This window comes from Carassius carassius, chromosome 30, assembly GCF_963082965.1.
Source record: "Carassius carassius chromosome 30, fCarCar2.1, whole genome shotgun sequence".
NCBI classification, from domain to species: Eukaryota; Metazoa; Chordata; class Actinopteri; order Cypriniformes; family Cyprinidae; genus Carassius; species Carassius carassius.
Window position 1 is genome coordinate 15,551,712 of NC_081784.1, and position 18,672 is coordinate 15,570,383.

Genomic DNA, 18,672 nt, shown 5'->3' on the forward strand with positions numbered 1-18,672 from the left:
ATTCACATCTTTTGTTATGTTCGCGCATTGAGAGAATGCGCATCGAAGTTTTAGTGGGAAGAAGAGTTTTAAACAGTCCTCATCTGCCACGCAGCAGCGCTGACACACACCAGATAAACGCGCGAGAGAGAAAAATGATGGAGACTTGAAGAGAAAGTGCAGAAAAACAGCGTCTATTTCGTTCATATCTTGATCAAACTACAACAGGTAAAGCTGTCATCTGTGTGGATATTGGCAATATCGTTAACAGTTCTCGTTTATAATCATAAGGCTTCTTCTTAACAAGATCTTAGTCCATGCTGTGTTCTGTTAATGCCATTAACTTCATTATTTGAAGTGCACTTGCCGTCCAGTAATCGCAAAAAGCTTTGTGCTTTGTTACTTTTTAATTTACAAAGTATCAGCTTTAAAACTATTCCAAATTCATAACAAAATTCAAACAATAAATACAGTTTTGGTGCTCTTTAAGGAGCCGTTGACATATCGCGCCTAAAAACGCGTGGAAAACGCTAGGCGCGCCGCTTGGCTTTCCATAAGCACGCACGCATACCGCGCGCCTACATTTGAAATAACGAACTTGAGCCCGCAAAAGACGGGACATGTGAAAGGCCCCTAAGTTTGTCTCGTCGCGCGGGGGGACATGGCATCACAGTATGGTGAGGTGCGTAACATTTCTGTTAATATCTACTCTGTAGATGTTAGGCTAATCACAACACACTGGATAGCTGGCCAATCAGCGTACACTTCGCTTTTCAGAATGATGAGCTTTGAAAAAATCAGCGCTTTTCAAAAAGGCAGGGCATAGAGGAGCAACAATAATGCGCAGTATGTGGAAAATAATGTTTTTTGAATCTTAAACTGCATAAACATTGCATTACACCAAAAACTTATTTTTAACAACATCATATGACCCCTTTAATTCCATATTGCAACATGTTATTTATTGTTTGTTGCATATTTGTTTTTAATTGATGGGTAATATAATAAAATGTTACATTTGTTCATGCTGTAATGCATGCGGGCAACAGAATTGTATTGTGAGAGTGTCTGCTGAAACTCAGGATTGTTTTCTTTTCTTAACTCCTGCTACTGTACAAGTCTGTTTACAAGGGGCTTTCCCTCTGGCTAGCACCCAAAGCCCCCAACCCCCCCGCAGAGTGAGCTGAACATTTTACCGTCTGTTACAGTGTTACTGCAAAATGCAGTACTTCACAGAACAGACTGAGAGCTGGCGCACCTGATAGGATTATTTCTAGACTGAGGTGGGTCTTAAGAACATGAGTGACAGGGTGAATACAGGAAGTCCTGTTGAGCTAAGACAGGTTTTCAGTGTGGGGGGGCCTTGGAGAAGATGCACTAAGTCGTGTGGGTGGTGTAAATCTAGTATACGTGAGGCAGTGAGGCAGGCCAGAGCTGTTTTTATTTTCTGTGGAGAAGAGAGGGAGGCACAGAGACTTCATACACACGAATAGCCTCTTTTTCTGAAGACTCTGAAGGAGGGAATTTACTGCGTTCCCACTGCTGCAGTGTAGCGGATGGGAAGGAGCGGTTCAGAGGGGAGTTAACAGGTAAAGGGAGGGGTTTGACTGCAGTTGGTTTCTATGTGTCTGTTCATGTAACAGGAGTGTGGACAGAAGGAGGGGTTGAAGGAATCCTATTCGCTACAGCAGAGGAAAAGTAGGTCTAAATGGCCTGCTGAACAGAAAGAAGATATATCAAATATATTCGTTTGAACAATATCCTTAGCTAATTTTGACAATTTCTCACATTTCAGAAATAAAATAGTACACCAATGATTTAAATGGCTGAAAAAGTCAAAATAATTAATAAACATGTTTTATAATATTAAAAAAAAGAAAACGAACAAAATTAAAAATTACACCATATACCTCTTCATACTCTTTGGGACTATTAAAGATGGGAAAGTTTTTGTTCTTTTTTTTTTCATAATTAAAATTAAAATTGTAGGTTTAATTTCAAAGATTTGTGCAGTAGTTGTGAGAACTAATTAGTACTCATTATAAAATAATAAAATCTGTGGGTTAATAAACAACAACAAAAACGACTTAACACTTTAGATTAGGGAAGTCTATTCACTATTAACTAGCTGCTTATTATAGCTGCATATTGGCTGTTTATTGGTACTTATTTAGCACATATTAATGGCTTTTTCTGCATGACCATATCTCAGATCCCTTAACCTTACCCAGTACCTAAACATAATTACTACAGCTATCAATAAGCAACATATTAGGAGTTCATTAAGGGAAAACCTTGTAGTGAATATTTGTTCCTTAATGTAAACTTTTACCAAAAAGTTTTATTTTTTATTATCTTAAAAATAAATTAAAGTAGCACTAGAAACAAAATAAGTCTTTCTACATCTACATATATTTGTAGTCAATTCTAAAAAAAATTCTTAACAAACTTCTGACCATATTTTGTCTTGAATGTAAACTTTCTTTCAGTTAAGGAATTTGATCCAAAAAACAAGTTAATTAAAGGGGGATCGATTTCAAGTTGTTACAGGTTACCTTGGAACATGTAAAATAGATAATGTTACTAGGCTTACAAAATATTCATTACATTTCAGTAAATTTAGAAAGACTGCAGTAAATAAGGGCTTTGAATGTAAAAATCTGCTATTCGCGTCCAAAAGCTCTACTTCTGACATTCAGACTGACTGCAATTATGAGCTGAGAGTTATTTCAAGTATTTGTCACCCTACCTGTCTGTGTAGTTTGACTCCATGGCATTATTAGTGTCTGGTTTGTGAATGTGATGAATAATGTTTTTCAAATACAAAGGACGTGTTTGTAGCGTGTGTGTGTGTGAGTGTGTAAGAGAAATAGAGCAGAGAGACCTAGAGAGTTCCCATACATATGTAAAAGCACGTGTGTGGTCTCTGAGATAAATCTATTCTCTATCCTTCCCTGCCTCATCCCCCATAACTGCAGTGGTGGTCATGATGCCGAGTGCGTAAAACTCAATTGAGTGCAACACCTGGCACACGTCCAATCGCAGCCACACTTGCCCACTCTCACAAGAGCTGACAGAACACAAGCAGCTGTGTGAGACTAGCATTTAAGAGGTTAGACTGACTTATAAGCATCAAAGATAATGAAGCCTCGAAGGCTTTTTGTAATGATTAGCCTCATCTCTCTTCTGAGCTATTGAGATATGCAGTAGGTTAATTTCATTTAACGTGAACTGACTTTGAGGTTTTGTAAAGGTGATTGCAGTCTAATGCAGATTGTAAAGCCTTTCTGAATGGATTACAGGAGAAAGATTTATATGGAGTTCTATGTATTCTACTGGCACAAGGATATGTTAAGTTTTGAATGCTGGTCCTAGCTAACCTAACCTGCAAGGTTTTCATCAGTAAAGATGATCAGAAAGCTAGCTTAGATGTACTTGACTACGCAAGAGACATACTTGATAGTATCTCTGTTTAGGTAATTATATTATACCTTACTATACCTCTGAGTGTCAGGCCTGTGTTGTGTTTTGTTCCCCATGTGCTCCCTGTGTCCCAGTGTTTATGCCCATATTTGGTTAGTTTCCTGTCCTTATTATGTTGATTTAATTCCAGGTGTTCCCCATTTGTTTTCATTAATCCCAAGTGTGTCTCGTCTTCCCCTCATCTTGTCAGGTGTTTAAATAGTGTTCTCTGTCTTTAGTTCAGTGTCCTGTATTGTTTATGTCTACATCCTGTGCTTCTTGAATTTTCCTAATTATCATTAAATACCTTGTTGATGTACTTTTGGTCGCTCCCACATAGTAGCACTGTGACACTGAAAGAGCTTCAGTAGATTTTATTTACCACTACAGGTATGTAATATGAAGGTGGAGGGAGAAAGGGCCTGCCAGCAGCAGTGCAAGGTGCTTATGTATGTGGAATTTGCTTTAGGTTCTTTGATTAGCATGTGACACATTAGATCCTCTTGCAATCAGTAAAAACACTTAATTTATTTTATAAACGAGCAGCCAAAGTGGTTAGTTCACAATGTTTTGCTTTAGAGGTATTGTGTGATTTCTAACTTTTTAATAGAATTTAAATGAGAGTTCAAAAGCTAGAACTATAACATATTGCTAATGTTAAAGGTTAGTTCACCGAAAATGAAAATTAGGCTGTGTTTTACTCACCCCAGAGGCATTCTAGGTTTATATGATTTATTTCTTTGAGACGAATCCAGTCAGAGTTATATAAAAAATTGTCCTGGCTATTCCAAGCTCTATCATTGCGGTCAGCAGGTGTTGCAGTGCCACAGTCCAAAAGAAGTGAAATAAAAAGCCCCTATCCATAAAAAGTGTCTCCCATGGCTCCGGGGGGTGAACAAAGGCCTCCTGTAGTGAATCGATGCATTTTTGTAAGAAAAATATTCATATTAGGGCTGAAACGATTCCTCGAGTAACTCGATTACAAAAAATGATCGAGGCAAATTCCTCTGCCTCTAAGCCTCTTTTAATTTATTTTAAATCTCACGTCAGGTTCTTTCACAATTATTTTTTTAAATGTGACACAACGTGTTTACGTCACCCACAAAGCTGAAGGAGACACAAGCGCTGTGTCCAAAATCGCATACTGCAAGGAGTCAGCAGTGTTTTGATTTGAGGGCGCGTGCAAACGTAAAGAGAACGTCGTGGTATGTCCATTGCAAGAGCTGGCATACCACAACTAGGGCCCTATGGTTTCCGCGATGCAGAAAACGCGGAGGGAATCGCGGAATCCAGTCATACAAACGGAATTTACAGTTTAACGCGGAATGGCACGGAATATGCCAAATTTTGAATGAATTAATCTAAAATAGGTCATTGCACTTACATCAAATCATGATATGGACTAATATCTGTAAATATTAAGCCGGAACAGTCTATTTAAATATGAATCCTGCATGTTCTGCGTGCCTCTGTTAATGAATGTTTATTAACACACACTGAAGCACGCGTGACGCTAGCGGTGATTTCAGCGTCTGCTGTCTCACTAAATAAGGACACATGAACAACATCTCCAGAACTGCTCTGACAGCCACTGCATGAGCATTTGACCGTTTGATTTGAGTAAAACTAGTGTCACATCACATACACAGAACTGTAAAGGTACATCAACCCATCAAAATAAAAGTCCGGTTAAAGACTATTGTTCAACTAAAAAAAAAATCAAACATTCTTTTTTTTCAGGTTTAATCGCACAACATTTCTTCCATGTTTTATTTTTAATAGTAAATCCCCTTTGTTTACCAAAAAGTTAAGTTAATTTTCAATAATTAAAAGATAAATTAAATGAATGTTTTATGTGCATCTCAGAAAATGCTTTATTTAAAACCCCAACTGAATGGCACTTAAATGCACTTAATTCATCTGTCAACTTTATTGTCATTGTTCACAGTACAAGTACAGACAGAAAAACAATGGGTAATAATTAAATGTTAATTTTTGATGTATGGCATTCTATGCATTTAAAAAATAAAAATCTTTTTTAAAAAAAAAAGGAAACTTAGTTGTTCATTTTAAGAGACCCAGGAGTCTTATTTTCTCTTGCATAATTAATATTGCACTTATTAAGCAAAAACACATTTTATCCGATTACTCAATTAATCGATGGAATTTTTGGTAGAATACTCGATTACTAAAATATTCGATAGCTACAGCCCTAATCCATATTCAAAACTTAATAATCACTTTAATGTAGCTTGTGCCAACAGTTGTAGACGGAAGCAGCTCCGGGCTGATGATGTATGAGGTCAGCATTGCGTATGCGCCAATGAGTCTTGTGAAAACCAACATTTGTTTGCAGGATCAAAGGAAGCAAAGTTTCCTTACTTTAGCAAAAGAAAACCAGTCTCCTCTTGGCTTATATCAAAATCCTCTGACATTCTTCTTTACAAATCTTTGTTTTGTACTTCTAATTAGTGACCGTTGTTTTGTTTTGATCTCTCCCCTGCTTTTCTGCATACGTCAATTCTGAGCGGCACATGTGCAAAGCCGAACTCATCCGTCATCCGCCCGGAACTGCTTCTGTTTACGACAGTGAGCACAAGTTAGATTAAAGTGATTATTATGTTTTAAATATGGACATTTTTCTTACAAAAACACATTGATTCGTTACAGGAGGCCTTTATTCATCCCCTTGAGCCACGCGTGACACTTCTTTTTATGGATTGGTGCTTTTTATTTAACTTCTTTTTGACTGAAGCATGCAACACCCACTGAGTGGCATTAAACTGCTTGAAAATTCAAAGACAGTGATACACACTTAGGTATGCCTCGGGCTAAAGAGTAAAACACAGCCTGATTTTCATTTTTGGGTGAACTAACCCTTTAATGTTAGTGTGAGTTATGCTGGTCAGTGTAAAAATGCCATGCTGAATGTATTATAAAAGATATTAATGTAAAGTTAAAGCTGAAATACTTCTTGTTTGTCTCTTATAGATGATTTTGAAGATGATATTGGAGTCCATCCAAACTCATCCAAATCTCAGATGTGAACAGAAACATACTTCCTGAGCAAACAAGATGACCAGTAAGAAAAATCAATTGCAGAGAACAGGTGTTGTGCTATAGGAAAGATCTGCAGGCTGATTTTGGTCAGTCATGTCTCAGTCAGGTAAAATCCTCCACCTGTATGTAGAGGTGAAATCTGTCACTAATGGAGAAGGAAAAGACCTGGGAGATGTGGCGAAAACAGACTCCCTCATGTTGACAGCACCAGACATTCTTCAGTCATCACAGAATGGTGGCCCAAATGCATCACATGGCCGGACATCCCCACGTGGAGTCCTGCATAAAAGTGGAAGCAGCACCAAAAACTTGGCCTCTAGTAAATCAACATCTAGACACTCTGTAAGTTTTCAGCTACATCCAAGACATGACTCAGACCAACCGGTGACCCAACAGCAAAAAAGTCTACATTATGATGAGATAAACCAGTTACTGTCTGTCTTTCAAAAAGATCCCACTGGAAATGCATGTCACTTGGTGTGTGCTCCTTCTGAAAGTGATCCCTTCTTTGGAAAGGAACCTCACTTCTCAGGACGGTTTACTGCCCCTTCTACTCCCAGTGGAACTCGTAAAGCTTGCAGCCCAAATAAGATAAAGGGAGGAAATGAAGGGAAGCGATCTGTCGCCACTTTCAGTTACATTGAAAAAGCTCAAATGAAATCAGTAGAGGGTCAGTATAACTCTTTGTGCCAAAGCGAGCCTCAGAATCCTTTCAACAGAACCATGGAGGAGAGTGCTACCCCTCTTCACCTCAGGAAAAGGCTCAGTGATCCAGTGTGGTTCAACAGCTTGGAATCCATGAATAACTGTAGTTCAAAACAGCTTAGTCAAGGTTTGGGAAACTCACATATAGGTACGCCCAGCTTTAGGAGGGCAACTCTAGACTCCATTGCCAGAGAAGCCAGCCATCGAGCATTGGAAGAATTTGGTTCCCCACAACTAAGGCAAAAACTGGCCGGCAACTGTCCTGATAGAGGTCATGATGTCAGAAGAGAAGAGCAGCATTGCTGTCGGTCTTGGTCTGGATCACCGGTGATACCATGCAGTTCTAGGACCCTGCCCACTAAAGCAACAATAATGGACCATGAGCGGAATAGTTTGTTTTATAGAATTCCTAGGAGCCATGCTACCGACCAACTGTCTAACCATGCCAAGCAAGCTTACTTTACAATGTCACACTCAAGCACCAACACTCAGGAGGTCTCAAACCAAAGAGCAAATCAACCATCAAGCAATCAACAAATCAGTCATTCCATAAGTGATAATCCACAGCAAGCCCACAGAGTTAATTTCAACCTGGCCAACTCACAAAATAATGTAGAAGAAGGAGCTAACCAGCTGAGTGGAAGGAGGAGCGTATCCCCAGCCACAAGTCCTGAAATGGCTTGTAAACTAGCAAAAGAAGCCACCAAACTTTCCATACTTATGGAAGCCAGGGGGTCTCCAACCCCATCTTCAACAGACACAGTAAGGTCTTACAGTCCCCAGCTGGGACATTCAAGAGAGCCTCAGCTCTATGCTAACTTCCAGGGCCCTGGAGAACCGACTCACTCTAATTGCAACCTTCCTAGTCAGGAGTACAAATGTAAACAAGGGTTTGTCAAAACTGGTCACCATTCTGTACAAATAACCCCTCTTTTGCCCCACATTGGAAGTATATCTCCAGCAGCTCCAGCAAGGTTGAACCGATCAGATGTAATACCATCCTCTCCTATACGAGACCCACGGACAGAGAGAACACAGTTGGTAGGGAAAGACAGCCCGACTTTGCATCGGCACCTACCTTCCCAGTACACAAAAGATAATCATACACATAGCTATGAACATAGGCAGTATGAGACACTCAGAAGTCTCAAAGACAGCCCAAATAGCAGCAGGAGACATTTTACAAGGCCTAACCTAGAGACACCAAGCTGGACCACTCAGCAAAATCATGGGGTAGAGGATTGCTTAGTCAGAGAAAAGGAAAACTTAAGGGAGATGGACAGTCATTGGAGGAATAGTCCAACAACACCAGTCTCTCAAGAGAACCATTATATGGTCTCAATGCAGAAAAATGAGATGAAAGCTGACACTAAGAATAAACAGGAATGGAGTTGTACAGCATCACAGAGTTCCAGTGGGCTCACAGGCAGCCTTATAGAGAGCACTCTGCATAAGAGAGACTGCATATCCTCTGAGATATCTAGCAAAACCAGCCAAAAGAGTCCTGACTCTGGAAACACAGGAATACAGGTAATCTTGGTACACATCTTTAGATTCAGCTCATGCCTTGATTCACTGCGTGATTTTGTTGTCTGATAACTCAATTTTTGTTTGTAGTCTGAAAGGGGACCATTTCTGCTGAGGCCTTCCTTACACTATCAGAAGATTGCTCGTGCCAAATGGGAGTTCCTGTTTGGGTCCCACTCCGATCAACAAGATCAACACGAAACAAAGGGTGAAATTTTCTTAGAAATTTCTAACTCAGACTTCCAGAATGCAGTTTTCTGAAAAGTCATCCTTCTTTCTTCATCCTTCATATGCCTCTCATTGTAAACAAGCTGTTTGCCTCATTAATAAATTCTTAATCCAACTGTGTAACAAGCCTCATCCCTAAAGCATGACATTAGAATGTGCCCTTTTCCGTTTTAGTGAAATTATCTTTTAGTTGATTTTTGTTACAGCTTTGCTTGATTTTAGCTGTGGTTTTATGTTGTGTATAAATTTCTTGAAAAATTATTAATTTATCTGTATTTCCTGTGGTTTTCAAATAGATTATTTTTAGGTTCATTGAGTTTCAATTCTTTACTGTGTGTAGGTGTTTTCAATTCACTGTCAAAGAGAGAGAGTTTAGAAGAGAATGAGTCACTAGAATTATTCTTGAGAATTGCTTGTTTTATGTGGTTATTCCTTTTACCTTACCTTGACATGTATACAGTTTGTAAATACTTTTATCCAAAACAATTTCAGGCTACACTTTTTATCAGTGTATGAATTTCTTGGGATTCAAACTCATGGCCTTGGCACTGATAGTGCCATACTCTACTTGTTAAGCGACAGGGCCTAATGTTATACAATTTAATAACGTCCTTATTTGTAAGCCAATTCAGATAAAACTTTCTGCAAATAGAATTTAATGTGGCCAAAGCCATTTACCGTTTACTGAAACTGTGAATTAGAAAGGTTAAACATTTTGTCTGTTTAGAGAGACTATATATATAAATATATATATAAAACTTCCTTATTTAGGACATGACACTCTCAATCCTTTGATTTTCCTTTATTAACACACATTCTAGGCTCCTCCACTGTACCCTCCAGTGGTTGTACCATTGAGTTTCCAGCATCCATTTCACCCTTGTCTACCCCTGTAAGGTCAAAAACAACACAGTCAAGACCCTGTAAAGCAACTGGCTCTTCAAAATCTGTATGCCACATTGTGCAGAAAGTTGAAGTGGAGTTGATAAACCATCATCCCACAATGGAAAGCTCCAATAAGACCGGCATCACCAGACGTAGTGTGAAATATTCAGAGACCGACATAGATGCAGTGCCCCTGCGCTGTTACAGGGAAACAGACCTTGATGAGGTGATGCTGGCAGAACAGGAGGAGGTGGACTCTGCTTTTGGCAGTAACCGCAGTGTGCTAGGCACTTCAGGCACTAACAGCAGCAGCCCCCTGGAGGGAGTGTTGTGCCCACACACAGATGGTGAGGAGGAGCTGCAAGATGAAGAGGTGGTGAGCTGGGCAAGTGTGAGGATACAAGGTGACAAAAAGAGGCAAAATGCCACACCTGAAGGAGATGAAGTGTTTAGTCGACTGCTAAGAGGGTGAGTGTGGAATAGAATACACTATAGTTACATATCTGAATTCACACACATATATCTGAGTGATGCCTGCTTCATGTTGTTTTGCTCCATTTTGAAGACTTTAGGGGAAAATTATAATGGGTCTATATAGTTTCCTTGGGACGCCGAGGAGGCTGCAATGGAGTTCAAGGGGGTCAGATTAAAATAGATTAAATAATATTAAAATGGTTTTAATAATAACATAACATAAATTCACATTTACATATACATTATAACACTACTAAAGACTTCCATCAGATTAATTAGTTATTTTCTTCTGTTAAAACCCATATTTTCAGTAGCTTCTCTTTATGTCTTTTTATGGTGGGTAGAAAAAATACAGTGTGAATTTAAAATAAACTAAATATTTTACATGTCTGTTTTTTTTACTGTATTAATTGGGTCTTTATTCATGAAAATTTAGAATTCTAGAAAGGTGTCAGTTCTGTGGCATAGTTTTAATTCATTTTAAATGATGTAGGCAAACCACTCATAGGAGCTCATCTATGACTTATGCTCTTCTTGTAGTCCCCTAGATTGCCAGCCTGACAGCCACATGGCTTTGAAGTCTCCCATCTCTGTCACCAGCCCCTGTCAGATCTCATCAGATGGCTTGGACTCCTTCAGCAGACACTTTGAGAGCATTATGGAGTCGCACCGTGCCAAGGGCACCTCTTATAGCAGCTTGGATAGTGAAGACATCACCCCTAGTGGCCCACTTGTCTTCACTTTTGACTTTCCGACTCTCACTCCTGAGATCCAGAGTCAGATCAGTGAAAGTGCCAAGCAGATCATCGAACTGAACTTCTCTCCTCTAATGTGCCCAAAACCACCTGCTGTGTCTGATCCCACGGAGTGTGTGGCCTCCCAGGGCCCACACAGGAAGGACCAGAGTGGTGTCTGTGTAGAAGAGAGTCCATTCTGTAGTGGATCCAGCTCTGATCAAGCCCGCAGGCCTGATTCTGACACAGATGCTGCCGTGAGGTTAGTATCGGTCTGGTGATATTTTTCATGATTTGTCATAAATAACTCATCATCACTGCATGTTAACAGATAAATTAGTGTAATGTTAACACCCCCAAACCCCCCTGGTGAAATAAACACCTGGAAGAATAATAGCAATTATACACATTAGAAGAGGAACAGCTGGCAGTGCAGACACACACACACACACACACAGACAAACTCAGAGACTTTGTTCTTTTTGACATATTTGAGTAACCAGTTGATGAGTGAAAAGGGATTTAATGGGCTTTCTGTTATAAGATGGGTTTACAAAAAGAATCAACGGTTGAGTATTTACCACTGGAGGGCAGTGCCGAGCTTTGTGATTGTACTGAGATACCAACTCACTTTGTTTTAGGAATGCCCTTGATGAATGTAGTGTGAACTTTTTTTCTTATGCATTTTTTTAAATGTGTGTTAACATGCAGGGCTTGCTTCAAACCATCCTCAGAGAAATAGAACGCTACGTAGCAAGTAGTTATATAAGGATAAAGTTCCTAACTAAATAAGTTTTCCTTGGGTATGGCTGCACAGTATCCTTCCAGGGCTGTGACTGACCCGGAATCTCAGGGTCAGAGTTGTGTTTAGGCCTATAGTATCTTACTACTCCTTCCTGTCTGCTGTCAGAATAAATCCGAGGGCAGCGTCAGCTATTTTATCTTGTTTTCCAATAAATAAAAAAAACAAAAGAATTTAAAAAGTTTCAATTTACTCCAAAATAAAAATGATCTTGCTGTATAATTCTTAAATGTAATATTTGTATTACATTTTTTTCATCAGGAAATTGTTGTTTCTTGATTTATATGCAAAATTAATTTATCTTTTATGATAGATTTATATTAAACAAATTATGTCAATGTTTTAGTCAAAAAAACACACAAGACAACAATGTTGATGTTGACAACAATGTTGAAAATATATCCATTTGACCTTTTTGGAACATAAAAATTGTGCAACAACAGCAGTTTCACAGAGTTTTGTAGCTTTTAGACCGGCATTTTAATGTGGCATAAGGTTTTCAAGTCCCCTACAATAAGGAACAATGTCTGGATATTTTATCTGAGGTTTACTGTGGTTATTAAGAGCGCCTGAAAGCCGACACTGTATGCTTTGATACCTGGCTCATCCACTACATTCCTTCTCCTGCTATGGGGCTAGATAGACCTGGAGCTTTGCCAGACACATTCGGTCTCCATGGTGAGAGCAGATTAAATTGTCTTGTGATTTCAGGGTTTTAAATAGAGTGAGTAGGAAACTATTACTGTTTCAGCAGGGCTGTATCTGTCCATTATTTTATTTAAATGGCCACTGATATTAAAAAAACACAATCCATTATTCAATCACATAATTCTGGCCTGTATTTGTCCTTATAGATACATATTAATAATTTGATAATGAGACTATGTATTCAGCACCATGTTGAAATGGAGATTGACTAAGTCTAATGGGAGGGACGAAAGTAACAAGGCAAGACAAAGAGAGGAAGAGAGGGCTGAAAAGAGGGGAAAAGGGGGGGTAAACTGTTGTGAAAGGAAATACAGACCATATCCACCAGAGAAAAATAGCTTAGATGATAAGAGAGGAACATGCATTCAGATCCACAAACACGCACAAACAGGCAAGCGTAAGGTGGAAGCTGGTGGGGCGAGAAAGAACGAGAGAAAATAAAACAGATGAACAGCTGTATCGCTCCTCTGACTACGCATTGGGCACAAAAAGAGCTTGTAAAAGTTTGGAGTAGGATCAGCTATCACAGCAACTAAAAGATTTCAATGACAGTTGACAAGGGACTTGCATAAGCAGAGGGTCAGATTTCTTCTAAACCTCCACAGGCTAGTTCTGGACAAAGGGAGGTTCAGGGAAGGGTAGAAAATGAGGGAGGCTGGATGCTGGGTTTATAAGCAAGCTCCTGTCTTCTGGCTATGTAAGGTGTGAAGGGGCAGGGCTAAGGAGATGGCTCATTATGTGCTCTGCTGGAGGGGTGGGGCCTTGGAGGATAATTACATGTATGCCCCCCACCCTGCCATATACCGGTGAGTAGAAAATATTGACTTCTTTTGAATATTTTGTCGGTATCAGTGTTGTTATAGTATCAGTGAGATGCTATTATAGATTTATTAATGTTTTGCATTTTCATTTTACTTGTAAAGTTTTACAAATGTTCCTTTGTTTCTGATATTTTTATTAGCAATTTATTTATTATTGTCATTATTAAAATGTATGTAGTGTTTATTTTTCATTCTTATTTTTTCAGCTTTAGTTATCTTAATCTCATTTGCTAAATAGTGTTTGGTGAATACCTGAGGCAATCCACAGTTTATCGCACTATTAAAATGCAGTATTTAAAAGCATTTCAAGATTTTTATGAAGACCATTATGGTCTCAGTTTAACAGCAGGGGTCTGAATTAAGTTGAGGTTTGGGTGGTCTGACTCCTCTAATTAAAATTTGTTGTTAAAATGACTTTTACATATAAGTATATGTTTTAGTCAGGGTTTTTTATATATATATTTTGGTAACAAAAAAGTTAGATTAGTTAGTTAGCTACCTGATTGTAAATAGATGCTCGCTACCAGAAATCGTATTAGCCTAAGGATGTGACCATAGTCACGGTCAGTTCCTTTTCATTAGGATCATCATCTGACAGAGCATTGACAAAACATAAACACTGTCACTATCACTTCATTGCTGATTAAAATATGACAAAGATATCACAATCAGATTTATATTGCGTTACACAAGACAAACCTCAACACACTGTGAAACTTCCTCCTTCAAATTTCTTTGAAAAACATCAGCTCACTAAAAGCCACTGTATAGATCTTGTTGTTATTGTCACTTTTCATTACCAGTCAAGACCTAAACTTCTAGTGCAACTCCTTTTCAGTGTAAGGTAGTATCATATCCTCAGCATGTGATACTGGAATCATTGTTAGTCTAAGCTATGTAGTCATGCAAAAAATGTTTAAATTATGCAGTCCTTTTTCTTCCTTTGGTATGTAAATCTTGTCATCCATCGTTAAAAAGAGGTGTGTTAAAAGTTTTTTAAAAAGCACTGGAATGTTGTAGAGCCTCGGCACATATGAGGTGATTATTTGCATATGCCTCACTGCATTTATTTGTGCAATGTAGAAATATGTATTGGCATTTGTGGCTATCATTGTCTTGCATTTTAGCTCTGTTTAAGTGCCCTCACCAAACAAGTTATTCAAACACAGATGTCTAATTATATGATGTCTGACATAAAAAAAATATCTATATTTAGCAAAGGTGTATCTATTAGTCACTGTGCATCTTTGTAAAAGCCCTTCTCACATCCTAGAAGCCATGGCGGAAAAGCTCTCTATGTTTCTTCCTGGTTTTCTCTGCCATGTTACTATCTGTACATTGTTTGAAGAAGAAACAGTCTGCCCTCATACCCTTTTTTCGAGTCTCCTCCCCTGCCTTGTTTGTGAACTATCCGGTCGGAGTAGGTTAGGAATGGAGAACTTCAGAGCAAACCAAAGACAGATGACGGTGTGACCTGCATGTGGCATGAACTTTCTGGTGTTCGTTCATCTAAAAGACTTTTGGAATGCAGTGGTTAAAAGGCAGAGTTGGGTCACTAAGGTAGAGTAGATGCTTTTTTAAAGCACTTTTTGGGGAGAGCTCCACTTGTTTTGGTTTTATGTAAAGTTTGCCAGAGTTTTATGTTTTGGTTTTTGTTTCAAGACTGAATGAAATGTATTTAGTATATATATATTTGACTCTTTTAATACAAGTTAAACTTCTTTCGTTCTCTAATTATTCACATGTCAATATCAGTTGAAGACCTTTATGTGTGTGTGTATGACAAGCTTTTGTGCATTTGATTGGTGTACAAAGGGTAAATGTATTATGCGCTCACAATAGTTTGTCAGGTGTGCTTTTTCTTTTTTTCTTTTTTTTTAGTTGTTATGCTAGTTTCTCTGTAAATGGTGGATTGAAATGATCTGCTGGGAAAGAGTTTGTAAAGGTAGATCAGATAGACTCTATTTACATCACACTGCTAGTGCATATGACAGGTTCAGACATGACTGATAAAAGATAAACAAATTTAACCTCATGATTTGACTGCTTTAATGAATAGTCAGTATTAATATGTTCAGTATGCTTTAGTATGGTTCAGAATGCTATTGTGTTGTCCATGATGGCTGATTTTAAGCCCAAGCATATTTAGATATCATATCCGGGTTGTCTTTTTACAAGTAAAATGTTTACCACTTTTACTTGGTAACTCCTTTTCAAATAAATGTGTGTCACCTGTCATGTAGATGACATTTATTTTTCCTCTGTTTCCAGAGAGAGGCCGCCCCGTCCGGTGTCTGAGTCCGATCCAGTGGTGGCAGAGCGATTGGCTGTGGGCGGCACTGAAACTCTGACCAATGGCAACAAATCTGATCTCCAAGCTGCAAAACGGTTGGCCAAACGTTTGTACAGTCTTGATGGATTTAAGAAGTCAGAGGTGGCACGTCACTTGAGCAAGAAGTGAGGTTTATTTTAACCATTAATAAATACTAATGAGCTTATGTTTGCATTTATTTTAATTCAGTCCTAGCTCTTCTTTTAGAAATATACAGTGGGGACTGTGTTTTAAATATTTAAACCTGAAAATAAAGTTTTAGGTTTTCGAAAATAAAAAAATGTAACAAACTAAAATGAATAGTAAATATGAGTAATTCTGCACTGTTTTAGGGTCACTTATTTGTGAAAATAACCATGTGAACATCTTTGTATGAAAGGATTGACTTTTGGACCCCCCCCCCCCCCCCCAGTATGAGACCCAAAAATGTATTTTCTGAGCTTTTGTCTTTTCATGACTTGTGCAGCAATGATTTTAGTCGTATGGTGGCGGCGGAGTATCTCAATTATTTTAACTTCTCAGGGATGATGGTGGATCAGGCATTAAGGTGAGCAAGCTATTCCTCCCTTTTTTACTTAAGTAAATATTTGCTTTCATTTTCACATGTCCAACAGGTTTATTCAAATTCTCAGTCTGTTTTCCCTGTTGTCTTTTGTCGTTCTTGTTTCTTAGAGTGTTTTTGAGAGAGTTTGCCCTAATGGGAGAGACACAAGAGAGGGAGCGGGTATTATCCCATTTCTCTAAAAGATACCTTCAGTGCAACCCGAACACGAAACTAAATGAAGGTAAGCCATACCAGCATTGTGTGTGTGAATGAATGCCATTGTTGTGCATCTGGTGTGTATTATAATATGGCTAACACTAGGGGGTGCTCTTGCTCTGATTGTGTGAGCTAATGGGAGTGCTGTGCCTTTGTGTTTCAGACAGTATTCACACACTGACTTGTGCCCTGATGCTGCTCAACACTGATCTGCATGGTCACGTGAGTTTGAGAATGACTTTCTGATGTACCAGAAACATAACACACAATGAAAAAAAAAGAATCCCAATGTCGTTTAACTTGGAAAACATACATTGATTCTTTGTGACTTTAAGTTTTAAACATACTCCATGAAAATGTAACTTATTATTATATTAATTATATTAAATGATTATTATTTGTGTAATATACAGTAAGCTATAAAGCATAAATTCTTAAATCCATAAATTTTTACTATGTTTTTGCCGTGCATAAGTTGATCTTCTAAAATGAATGCCAGTCACATCCTTGAAATGTTCATGTCTGTTTTGTGGAAAACTAAAAAATATTATAAGACTTTTAAAAAACTGGAAGTTATAATAAGTTGTTTATTGTGAAATTACTATTGTTATTATTACATGTACATGATTTGAGTCTCTGTGAGGGGAGCTGGAACTGTGTTTTTAGGATGGATTTTCTTCTCTGAGCTGTTCAGCACCCTGAGGGGATGAGGAGGAGTGTCGGTTTTACAGTTAGGAATTAAAATAGAAATTCATCCATAAATGTAATAGTCAAAACATTTCTCAGGGGAAGCAAAAGAATTTTTGCACAAAATATTAACATGTTTACTGCCCACTGTGTACTTGGTATTTTAAGCGTTGTTGAGTGCACAGGAACTGTGAAATAGGTCAGCGCATCAGCTGACTGTGAATTTATATGCTATCGCCTCTCTCTCGTTCAGAACATCGGGAAGAGGATGTCCTGCACGCAGTTCATTAGTAACCTGGAGGGGCTAAATGATGGCCAAAACTTCCCAAAAGATCTTCTCAAGGTTTGTAGGGTTTTCAAGCATTCACACAATGACCTCTTTTGTATATTGAATGATCCCATTAAGGTCTAATTGTGTTCAAGCCATAGAAGACATTTACCTGCTCCACAGCTTAGTGAAATATCCCTGTGTGTAATTAGCTTATTCTAAATAAATTAAGGCATGCACATTCTTTCTCTTGAAAAAAGGCTCACTCTTATTAATATGATGCATTTTAGTAATAATGGATAGTTAATTAGCTCATTATTGTCATAGTAGAATAGTTGAAAATTATTAATAAAATAATTAATATTTTCCTACACTACAAATGCCAACAGTTTGGGATTGGTTAGATTTTTCAAATGTATTTGAAGGAAGTCTCTTATGCTCACCAGGGCTGCATTTATTTGATAAAAAACAGTTCATAATATGCTTTGATATACTCTTGTTGCTTTATTTAAATGTATAGAATCTGCAATGTTTTCAATCAATGATCATAATAATCTGATTCATATCTGAACATTCTTGTGCATGTAAATTATTATCAGAATATTCTTGTCCATATAAAGGGCAGCTTTTTTGTAGATGTTTTTGAAGTTGTGGAAGAACCCTTCTCACAGATCATAGCTACAAGTTGAAGCTTTGAGTTATAATGCTGCACTGAATACACTCTGTGCCTGAAATGATTGATTAATTGCCATTTTATTGTTTGCCATGTTTGAAGTTGAGTGTTGTGACTAAAATCAGGGTAATCAGAGGGTCAGAGGATTTTTAGAGGATTTCAGTCGCAGCTGATGTCAACGAACTTCCTGTGCTCCAATGTGCTAGCGCTGAGGGTTTGTCTATTTTAGTCCCTTCTCTCGGATTACAGGCCACGCTGCACAAGAATAATAGCCACATGATGACCGCACCTGAACCACTCTGCTTATATGTGCTTTAAAATCACATGGAGCCTTTCAAACCTTTGGTCCTCCCACTCTATCTCTCTCTCTCTCTCCTCAGGCCATCTCTCTGTCGCTCATCCCTCGTTCTCTCCTCCACCCTCTCACTCTGTGCCTCGCTCTATTCCATCACCTCCCACCCCCTCGCTCTTCACAGTTTTTCTGCGCTCTCTTTCTCTCTCTCTCTCTGCCATCTTGCTCTTTGTTTCACCTTGTAATCTGCAAAAACGTACTCTCCTGAACTGTGC

At 38.4% G+C, this 18,672-nt stretch overlaps 1 protein-coding gene across 4 annotated transcripts in view; it reads left to right on the plus strand.

The window, feature by feature from the left end:
* LOC132110749 (PH and SEC7 domain-containing protein 1-like) overlaps positions 1 to 18,672 on the plus strand; it is a 35,063-nt gene that overhangs the window by 1,739 nt on the left and 14,652 nt on the right. Inside the window, exons 1-10 of one of the 4 annotated variants that reach the window (XM_059517609.1) lie at positions 1,415 to 1,568; positions 6,433 to 8,736; positions 8,824 to 8,941; positions 9,783 to 10,314; positions 10,861 to 11,316; positions 15,657 to 15,842; positions 16,184 to 16,264; positions 16,390 to 16,502; positions 16,641 to 16,699; positions 17,418 to 17,507. In XM_059517609.1, the coding sequence (XP_059373592.1) occupies positions 6,595 to 8,736; positions 8,824 to 8,941; positions 9,783 to 10,314; positions 10,861 to 11,316; positions 15,657 to 15,842; positions 16,184 to 16,264; positions 16,390 to 16,502; positions 16,641 to 16,699; positions 17,418 to 17,507 (3,777 nt within the window). In that variant the 5' untranslated portion in view covers positions 1,415 to 1,568; positions 6,433 to 6,594. Of the gene's footprint in view, positions 1 to 1,414; positions 1,569 to 6,432; positions 8,737 to 8,823; positions 8,942 to 9,782; positions 10,315 to 10,860; positions 11,317 to 13,966; positions 14,946 to 15,656; positions 15,843 to 16,183; positions 16,265 to 16,389; positions 16,503 to 16,640; positions 16,700 to 17,417; positions 17,508 to 18,672 lie in introns of those variants that run through there. The other 3 variants (XM_059517608.1, XM_059517611.1, XM_059517610.1) reach the window with 3 other exon arrangements.